The sequence below is a fragment of the Diachasma alloeum genome, unplaced genomic scaffold (assembly GCF_001412515.2).
Source record: "Diachasma alloeum isolate Michigan unplaced genomic scaffold, Dall2.0 Dall_scaffold_00977, whole genome shotgun sequence".
Lineage (NCBI taxonomy): Eukaryota > Metazoa > Arthropoda > Insecta > Hymenoptera > Braconidae > Diachasma > Diachasma alloeum.
Genome location: NW_021681092.1, coordinates 93,739 through 105,150, shown reverse-complemented (window position 1 = coordinate 105,150; position 11,412 = coordinate 93,739). Strand labels below are relative to the sequence as shown.

The window sequence follows — 11,412 nt, the reverse complement described above, 5'->3', positions numbered from 1 at the left end:
TCGGTAAGAGTGCCCGGCGCGTATCTGGAAGACCCGGGTTCGATTCCCCCCTGATCTCTAGTCTGATCTCTAGTCCGATGCATTATCCACATGGCCATTCGGACAATTGTTCAAATATAGGATTTCATTTTGGTATAAGAAGTACTGGGCGTAGATTGTATTTGTTTTTCCGTTTCAACCATTAAATACTGTTTTTTTGTATTACAATATATCTATGAATCAAAAACTATTTAATTCATTTTTTTCAACGAAATTTGGGAAGCCTCTCTTGCCAAGGGTTGTCGCAAGCCTCGTCCAGCCTTAGCTGTGTTGGTTTGACGGGAGGTCACGGTAATGCCTATTGACTGGATAGAGAGACTTTTCTTCTTTGATAAATATGAAATTATTGACCAGGAAGGTAACATTTGGTTGGAAGATAATCTTGGATGAGCCTTGAGTGAGTCTTTCCGTATTCAGCCTCAATACTCCAAGCCTGAACTAAGCCTGAATTAAGGCTCCCCAAAAATCCCAATGCTAAGATCAAGCCTGCTCCAGGCTTGTGTCACTGAGCCTCGCCAAACCAAGGCTCGCACAAGCTTGTTCCCATCTAATTCCCAACTGGGATGTTCCGTTCCTGTTCTCTTAAAATCATTTATTTTGGAGGTAATGAATAATAATTGAGAGATTATAATAATACTAACAAACTTCCTTTAGCAAATCACATTAATTGGTGAATCATCTCTATGTTTAAATTTAGGAAAAATTTCTGTCAACTTTACATTAAACGCTATAATAATTCCTCATTATAAATTCGATTCAGGGCTTTGTCTTGAGAAACAAATGCCGCCTGGGAAATCCAAATACAAAATTGCTGAGTGGCACGATCAAATAATCAAGTGTTTCGAAACCGCTGGTGACTTAACACTGGTCTATTTGCAAGAGCAAGATAAGATGACAATTCAAATGCAGAATGGCACATCGACTATAAGTAGTACTAATAACATTGGTAAGTGAAAACAATCAAAGAAACTTTTCCTATCTTCTTTTCATCTTTAAATTTCCATATAATCAACTAACTAAACCCGTTAAGCTCTTTAACATCATGACTACACAACCTGACTGAAATCAGTCGTCATGTCCGGAGACGCTATTCAGCGTTGGAAAGTAAGCCTGAAATTATTCTTTGTAATTTTAATGGAAATCATCAATAGAAGATTTATAGAGTTTAATATCCTATATCTTTTATTTTTCAAATAAGAAGGACAATGCTAATTTCTTCCGACTTACCGTTGCTCGTTGAGAAGAGTTTTAATTTTCACGGGAGATAGTGGAAAATCATTTTTACGGGTTTTTAAAGGAGAAACTGCGTAAAATAATTTGTCTTTTCCTCGAAATGAAAAGATTTTCTTTCGATTTACTTTATGAATAAAATCCCAAAATCATGCAAAATCGCGAAGCGTTCCACATTTTTACATTAAAGTTTGTTTGTTCGGTTTTCCACCGAATTATTTATTCCACACACACACTAACAGACACGCATGCACTCACACTAGCTTCGCTCGCATGTACGCATGGCCTTCGCACAACTGACCTGCGCAACCGCCTCAAATGACCAGTGGCCTCTGGTCATTTAAATACGTTATCTAAATACGTGAAACAAAGAAAGATATCTTAAAATTGGGAAATGAATCCAGATGAATTTTCAACAAAGAATGAAAAAAATTGATGAAAAACTAGAAAGAAAATGGTCTTCAAATAGTGAGATCTATCCAGTGCAAACATTTTTGAAAATCGAGGTCCTTCTGATGATTTGGAGATTGACGGAATGCGATGTGTTATTTCAAATTGCTTCTTTTCTTCCGGAAAAATTGTTTCATCCTATCTACCATTGAATTCCGTTTAAGAATTTTTATGTCGCGCCGTGCAATAACTCGAGTTTATCGCACGCTGCGCTTCGCGCAGCCTGCTCAAAACTCGACTTCTGCACGACTTGACATAAAATATTATAGAGTACTCGGTAATAAATTTCATTTTCAACGAATGTGTGTACAGACCTCGCCTTCGGCTCGGCCTGTAAACTATACATTCGTTGAAAACGAAATTTGTGCCCTTGTACTCTAATGTACTATTATATTTGGGACTCATGTTCAAACGTGCACTTAGTGCTACGGCACTATTCGCGCGCTCACTACTCATCCCCTTGCACGTCGAACGTTAGACCCCCATAGGTAGTGGGGATAAGATTGCGAGTCAGAGGGATCAGAAAGCTGTGTGAAGTTGGCACCCGACTTTGACGAATTGTAACAAAAATTTGGTATCTGATAGATTTTGACCTACACGTGATTGTAGTTCAATTTTTTTTTTGTTTGTAGTTGAAAAATAAGCATCTAATCCATTTTTGAAAGACAGGAACTATTTTACAGTAACAGCTTCAATGACATTGGATTGTGATTTGCGATTGTTTGTAGCTAATTGTAGTACTAAAATTTTTTCAATCCGAATTCAAATAAGTTCCATCGATTTTTGAACGCCAAGTTGGAATTGATTGATAGCCGCGGACAAAATGACATTGGATTCCTATCTACACTCGTTTGTAGTTAGTTGATTGTAGTAATTTAATATTTCCATTTCAATTAAAAACAAGTACGGAATTGATTTTATGAAATGGTTTCGAACAATCAATTTGCATCGAGGACCTAAAAGAGATCAGATACTTTTAAGAATTCGTTTGTAGTTGTTTGTAGTGACGAACAAAATTGGAAAAAATCAAATAAAACAAAGCGGAATATTAAATTTATTAATGAAGGAAATTGGAAAACGCTCATGTCATCGTAGGACGAAAAAAATATTAGTTACTTATTGAAAAGATCAAATGTTCAATGCCGTTCGTCAGTAGTTTTTTGTAGTGTCACAAGAATTCATAAAAAAAATATATATTATATCCTATTCATTATCAAAAGACGATAAGGAGTTTTTCTACAGTTACATCTCCAATGACATTGGATTCTTATCTGCCATCGTTTGTAGTTGATTGTAGTATTCAAATTTTTTTAATCCGAATTCAAATAAGCGTTTCAGCGATTTTTGAAAAACAATTAGGAACTATTTTACAGTTGCAGCTTCAATGACATGCGATTCTTATCTGCGATTGTTTGGAGTTGATTGTAGAATTGAAATTTATTCAATCCAAATTCAAATAAGCGTTCCAGTGATTTTTAAAAAACAATTAGAAACTATTTTATAGTTACAGTTTCATTGACATTGGATTCTTATCTGTGATCGTTTGTAGTTGATTGTAGAATTGAAATTTTTTCAATCCAAATTCAAATAAGCGTTCCATCGATTTTTGAATGCCAAGTTGGAATTGATTGATAGCCGCGGACAAAATGACATTGGATTCCTATCTTCAATCGTTTGTAGTTGATTGTAGTAATTGAATATTTCCACTTCAATTAAAAACAAGTACGGAATTGAATTCGTGAAATGGTTTCGAGCAATCAATTTGCATCGATGATGTTCGGTCGTACATGTAAATTAATAGTTAAGACGACCATTGAAATACTTTAGTTTCCTAAAAACTTTCCAGTTTTTCCCACGACACGATTTCGGTTTCCCCAAGTAACCGAAAGATGCAGTTTAATCTCTTCGAGTTGAGTTTACACACGTACAAGTCATAAAATCCCGAAATTTTGTATCTGGAAAACCCTTGTCAACTCATAGGCACAAAAAAATATTTTTCTCTCTAATTGTTACTGTGACATCCGTCAGAAAATTCATTTAAATTCATTTTCTTACGTCGTCATTCAATTATCTCAGTGATAGAAGCGACTTTTGAAACCCAAATTATCTTCTGTGACCGGGGAAAGTGACCCCCTCGATGTTTGGAATATTTCGGCTGCACACATCTGTGAACGATAAAAATGTTCCCAACGTCGAGTTTCTCCTAGATTAAGGAGATATCAGCTGTGCAATATCAGATGCACTGTAAACATTTGAGTCTAGTCTCGTCTCCTTAGTCATGCACTTTCCACGTGTGACCATAAATTTCAATAAACACTGAACTCTTGAACCGGAAAACNGAATTTCAATAAACACTGGACTCGAACCGGAAAACTGTTGATAACAAATTCTAAGCGTGGGTCCAAATTTTGTAATTCCCACGACAAATATTTGATATAAAAATAGAGTAACGATTTCGTTTCCCACATGGAGGAAATGACATATACATTGACGAACATGTGACACAAAAATAGTAAAATGCATCATACAACAGAATGATTCTTTTATGAATAATTTTCCATTTCGGATATTAATTAAACTATCATAATTGTTTAAGAAATATTATCAACGTGGAAAACCACAAAATAATTAAAGTTTAAACAATATTTTTATGTCATTGAATTATTATTGAATTACTATTAGATTACTATTTTTCTTCAATGAATTATAATTTATCATAAAATTTCATGAAATTTATCTGAATTGTTTCAAAAAAATTAAATAACAAAGATGTTAACGCTAAGTTGAAAATAAGAGATAAAAGAGAATTGTGGAGGGAATATATGGGCATTCCTAAAACAATTTTCATTGGTTGTTGGGGAATAGAAAAGACCGCCTACACCCCAAAAACATCTTCATGTAGAGAGATGGAGTTGATCTCGAAACAAGGAGATTTCAAACCACTGGAGTGGGAAATTTCGGCTAGAGTCATTTGTAATTGGTCCCCGAAATTTCCCTATGCATTCTGAGGACACACCCTCCTAGATAAACTATAAAGACTTGTGCGCGATAGCAGCACGACAGTTACAGTTCCGATTGCATTTTGTAATCATCGCTACAGTAGTAGTAGTAGCTCATATCTGAGAGTTAGTATACTCCAGTTTCTTTTGGACACGGTTCCAATTTTATTATCGACCTATTAAGGCGATATTTTGGGTTTTTCGCGACCTTTAATTTTCATATAGTCTTGGATGACTATTTAATTTCCGTTTTAGTCTTTCGTAACTAAATTATTTTCTGAAATCCCAAGTCTTGTGACATTTTTAATTATTTGATTCATTTAAATAAAGAATTTAATCCAACGTCTTAAATTCAGTGCGGCATTACTTTTAACCACATACAAAATACTTTACGACTGAAAGCAGAGCAGTGAATGTAAGTCGAATGTTGTAGTTATACTTTTCTACTTGTTTTGTTAAAATATAGACTCTATTGAGTCACTTTAAAGTTATTCAAAATTCTTTTCATTTTACTCCAAGTGAACCTTTCCAACCTTTGATTCCAAATACTTTTGGGGTTTAGAAAATTGAAGTAAAAGGGGACCTTTGTAAATGGGTTTTGTGCTTGAATTCTATTCCTTAATTTCGAGACGATCTTTGAATTTAATCTTGTTTCTTTGGTTCAGTATATTGAATTTTAATTTAATAAAGTTGTGTCAAGTAACCCATTCTTGACGTAACAAAATTGGGGGCTCGTCCTAAAAAAATATATTCTCAATCACCAAATTGGTAAAACTGTCAATTCATAAGAAAATTTTACAATTATTTCCAAAATTCAATTTTTTTTTTAATTCTCTCATTAATTTTTTTTTTCTGAAAGGAACACTTGGTAAAAATGAGTGCAAATGTCGGGGCAAGAACCGACTGAGGATGAATTGAATAGATTAATAACTTTAAGAAGTGGTAAAACTTTACCGGGTTTTTTTCAACCATCCCGACCTTATAAAAAATCAGATAAAACATTAGATTCTGGATTTGGTGAAACAAGTCAATCTCAACAAGAGACACTTGGTTTACAAAGCCTTTTAAGTAATATTTCTAGCGATGCGGATCAAAGTACTTCAGGAATAAATCCTTTGGAAGTATCGTCGTTTCGAAAACTAAATATATCTAAAGATAATACGGTTAATGAAACGTTAGAAACAGACGGTAATTTATCGGATGATAATGAATCATTAAATTTAAATATTTCTGCGGATCCTGAAGACGGTGTAGATAATTTACCCAACGTAAGAAATAATAATAATCGTTACACAATGGCGGATCTAGGCCCAAACCAATTAATTTCATTGAAGGATGCAATTTCATGTATTCCTGTATTTGAAGGTAAACCAGGAGATCTTTATGATTTTATTAGAAATGTCGAAGAAGCAAAAGATATGCTCCCTGCAGGTGCAGAAGAAAATTTAACAAAATTAGTTCAAAGAAAATGTCTAAGCCAATCAGTAAAAGATTCGTTAAATAATAAAAAATTCGATAACATTGATAATTTGATCAAAGAATTAAAAACTATCTATACCTCTACTAAAACAGAATGGCAATTGCAAGGTGAATTAGGCTCTATTTTTCAAAAAGATTCAGATTCTGTTGTCAATTTTGCAAATAAATTGAGAAAAAAAGGTCAAGAAATTGTAGAGTTGTTTAAAGTAAATAATCCAACGCATTCAGCAGACCATTTAAAAGCGGTAAAAGATAAAGTAGATGAAAATATTAAACAGTGTTTTTTACAAGGTTTGAAGCCTGATATTGATCAACGTATGCCAGCTTGTGCCTCGATGACTAATGCTTATGAAAAAGCGATTGAAATTGAACGAAAATTGCTCGCGAAAAGTGAATTACGTGGGGAACGGCCGCGAAATCAAGAGAATAAAAAAAGTGATGTAAATGTCGTTAGTCAAAAACCCGTAAAATTCATGAAATCTAATCAAAACGAAAAAAATAATTTTAATCGTCAAAATTTTCGGAATGGTAATCAAAATAAAAATAATCAAAATAATAATCAAAGTGGTAACAATTTTCCAAATCATCGTGGAAATTTCCCTAATAATAATAATAATGCCAATCACTCTGATTCCGTGTGTCAAATTTGCAATAAACGGGGTCATTCTGCAAAAACATGTTTTATTCGTATTGGAAATCAAAACTCTAGTAACTTATTTTGTCAAATTTGTAAGAAAAGAAATCATACTGCGAAAACTTGTTTTTCATTGAATAGAAATCCTCTAAAAAATCAAAATAAGTGTCAATTGTGTGATAATCTTGGCCACACTGCTGATAAATGCAGGGGTGGATCGAGCAAAAATAATTTTAATGTTACTTGTCGTTATTGTAAACGAACAGGACATGTTTTGGAGAATTGTTTATTCTTGGCATCCAAAAATTCGGGAAACCAGAGGTCATCTTTCCAGAAGGGCGCGGGGAAAGATGCATTCACTCAGCGTCCGATAACAATGGTTCAGGAAGCGGAATTGAGCGACGACTCCCTGTAATTTCTGTACAGTTTAAAAATAACGATGATATTCCGTTTTTAAAAATTGGATATAATAAAAATAAACGAGAAATTAAATTGATGCTTGATTCAGGCGCGTCACCAAATCTAATTAAGAATAAATTCGTTGAAGATAATATTTTTATTGATGAATCCAATATCATAGAATTACACGGTATTTCAAAAATTCCTGTATTTACTCTCGGCAGTATCAATATGGACGTTTTGGGGAAAGTAGCATTATTTCATGTCGTACCCGATGACATGCAAATTCCTTACGCGGGGTTATTGGGTTCTAACTTCTTTAAAACCGCGGGGGCGAAAATTGATTATGGGAATCGTTATTTGGAAATTAATGGGAAGAAATACCCTTTTGAACAGATTGATTATGTTGAAGATAATGTTCGATACATTGCTCCTCGCAGTGAGTCAGCATTCTTCATTAGAATTAAAAATAAGGAAGTTGAAGAGGGCTACGTCCCTCGATTAAAAATTTGCAAAGGTGTGTATGCAGGAGATTGTTTGGTGCGTAATCACCAGGGCCGTGCATACATGCGTGTTTATAATACCACATATGAAAAAGTTGGAATTAAAATACCAACTTTAACAATACATGAATGTGAAAGTGTACTTGAACCAATTGATCGGGATAATCAACTTGATGATGATAAGCGTAGTTATTCTGATGTTGTGAAAAAAATTGTTTCTCACGTAGGAGAAATTGAAAATAAAGATAGATTTGAAAAAATTAGCGAATTATTAAGATTGGACCATTTAGGAGGAAAAGAGAAAAAACATGTTGAAAAATTGATAAAAAAATATTCTGACAGGTTTCACATACCTGGTGAACCTCTTGGATCGACTAATGTTTATAAACATAGAATTCCTGTAAATTCAGATCTTGCTATTTCATCTAAACAATACAGGTTACCTCACTCTACTAAAGAAGAGGTTGATAAACAAATTAAAGAACTTTATGAAACAGGAATAATTAAGCCATCAGAATCCCCATATAATAGTCCTGTATGGGTTGTTCCAAAGAAACCCGATTCTAAGGGTAATAAACGATGGCGTGTTGTCATCGATTTTCGTCAATTGAATGAAAAAACGATTACAGATGCTTATCCTCTCCCTAATATCACTGATATTTTTGATCAATTGGGGGAATCTGTATACTTTTCTGTATTTGATCTGGCTTCTGGATATCATCAAATTAAGATGCATCCAGAAGACAGCTATAAAACTGCTTTTTCTACTCCGAAAGGTCATTGGGAATTTAACCGAATGCCTTTTGGTTTAAAAAATGCACCAGCAACGTTCCAACGATTAATGGATACGGTTTTGTCTGGATTGCAGGGTACGTCAATGTTTGTTTACCTTGACGATGTTATTGTTTTTGCGAAAGATTTAAAAGAGCATGAAGAACGTATTGAAGCACTAATGCAACGTTTAAGAAAAGCGAATCTCCAATTACAACCGGACAAATGCGAATTTTTGCGTCCGGAAGTAAATTATTTGGGTCATATTATCAGTGACGAAGGTTTGAAACCTGACCCTTCAAAGTTAGACGCGGTTAAAAATTTTCCAAAGCCTAAAAAACAAAAAAATATTCGTTCTTTTCTCGGATTAACCGGATATTATAGGCGTTTTATTAAAAAATTTTCAAAAATTGCAAAACCACTTTCAAGATTGCTTGAAAATGATGTAGAGTTTGATTGGTCCCCAGAAGTTGAAAAAGCTTTTCAAACTCTCAAGGAAGCTCTATGTACAGCTCCTATTTTGCAGTACCCAGATTTTTCAAAACCCTTTATAATTACGACTGATGCTTCTGGTCTAGCTATTGGCGCAGTTCTTTCGCAGGGGGAAATAGGTAAAGATAAACCTATTGCCTATTACTCTCGAGTCCTAAGAGGTGCCGAATTTCGCTATGACACTTATGAAAAAGAAGCATTAGCAATACTAGAGGGAGTGAGAAATTTTAGACCATATGTTTATGGTCATAAATTCACTGTGGTTACTGATCATAAACCATTGGTTTGGTTTAGGACTGCTAAGGAAGTTAATACACGAATTTTAAAATGGAGATTAAAATTAGCAGAATATGATTATGATGTCGTGTATAAACCGGGAAAAATTAATTTAAATGCGGATGCATTATCACGTAATCCGGTTGAAACGGTCAATGTCATTACTCGCGCTCAAAAGAAAAGGGCTGAGGAACCGCTCAGTCCTGAGTTGCAAGAAATTTTTGATATTTTGAATGAATCAGATGACGAAAAAATAATTAATAAAAATGTTTCAAAAAATGGTAAAATTCCAAAGAAACTAAAGGGTGAAATTCCCAATATTTTGAACGGTAAAATTCCGGCTTATTATGAGGGTGAAATTCCCAATATTTTGAACGGTGAAATTCCGGCTTATTATGAGGGTGAAATTCCCAAAATTTCAGTAAAAGGTGAAATTCCTAATAAATTTAGTGGTGAAATTCCATTTTGCTCTTCAACAATAAAAAGAAAAAGGGGTAGACCACCAAAGCTTGTATTGGATGTTAATGATGGAATTAATTATGATAAAAAAAAAGAAAACTCTTTGTCTTTAAGAGTAAACAATTCATGTGATGAAACGGAAACAGATGATTCGGACTCTAGATCTGAACATTCTGAAATTGAAGAATTAAAAAAAAAAAAATCTCCCATTATTATTTCCAAAGAATTAATTATTTATCGTAAAGATAATATTCTATATTTCCTCTCAGATGATGGTGAACCTGTTGATGAAGGTGCTAAAGAATTTAAAAAATTAAATAAATTACCCACCATTAAAACCACACGTTTAGGTGGGATTTATAAACAAAGAATTGGCAAAAATTGCCATTTTGCCGCTATTATTCAAGGATCTAGTGGGGAATCTAATCTCACAGTAAAAAAATATTTTTGCGAAAGTTTAAACAATCTGAAAGAACTTTTGAAGAAAGATAAAATTGAAACTATTTCAATTGCATATTCTAAATATGTAAATAATATTCCATGGTCTGAAATTCTTATTTCAATTGAGGAAACATTCATAAATGAAAATATCAAAGTTATTATTTGTCTTGGTACGGTAAAATATGTACCTGTTGAAAAACGAAATGCAATTTTTTATGAGATGTACTCTTCACCTATTGGAGGTCATAAAGGGGTATCAAAAACATTTAATCGTATAAAAAATAGTTATTATTGGGAAAATTTGAAGAAAGATGTTCAAAATCGTATTCAACAATGCGCGGAGTGTCAATTAAAAAAATTAGTCCGCGTTAAAACTAAACAACCGATGTTAATTACAGATACACCTGGCACGGTTTTCGATAAAATTGCGATGGATATTGTGGGTCCTTTGCCCAAAAAGGTAAATAATAATGAGTGTATTTTCACTATTCAAGATCAATTGTCTAAATATTCAATGGCAATTCCATTGGAGAATCAAAGAGCGGAGACAATAGCGGATGCTTTCATTAAACGTTTCATTTGCGTCTTCGGCTCTCCGAAAGTTTGTTTAACTGATCAAGGTCGGATTTTATAAGCGCCATGATGTGAAGAATTAATAAGCGATTTCGAATAAAAAAATTACAAACTACTGTATTCCATCCACAATCGAATGGATCGTTGAAGCGTTCACACCATGTATTGGGCGAATACTTAAAACAGTATGCCACTGTGGATTCAGAATGGGATCAATGGATTGATCTTGCTATGTTGTCTTACAATACGTGTGTTCATGAAGGTACCAAATTTACTCCATACGAATTGGTATTCGGTAAAACGGCTCGGCTTCCTTCCGAAGAACCGTTACATGAACTTGATAAATTGCCTACTTATGATAATTATATTGAAAATCTGGTAAAACGATTATCACAGACTAGAAAATTGGCATATGAAAATTTAATTGATTCCAAATATAGATGAAAGCATTATTATGATCAAAAGATCAACCCTGTGAATTTTCATGAGGGTGATAATGTCTTTTTATTAAGTGGACCAAGACCAGGAAAATTAGGTGACCAATATGATGGTCCTTTCAAAGTTTTAGAAATTCTGCCAGATGGAAATGTCAAAATTGCAATAAAAAACAAGTTTAAAATTGTTCATCCAAATAGATTGAAAATATCAAAAATGATTGACAGTAGAT

The 11,412-nt window shown here is 33.6% G+C and overlaps 1 protein-coding gene across 1 annotated transcript in view; it reads left to right on the top strand.

Moving 5' to 3' along the window:
- Positions 1-803: 803 nt before the first annotated feature.
- The window catches only part of LOC107045527 (tetratricopeptide repeat protein 7B), a 42,420-nt gene continuing 31,811 nt past the window's right edge, over positions 804-11,412 (top strand). Inside the window, exon 1 of the mRNA XM_015267831.1 lies at positions 804-985. Coding sequence (XP_015123317.1) covers positions 820-985 — 166 coding nt within the window. The 5' untranslated portion in view covers positions 804-819. The remainder of the gene's footprint in view (positions 986-11,412) is intronic.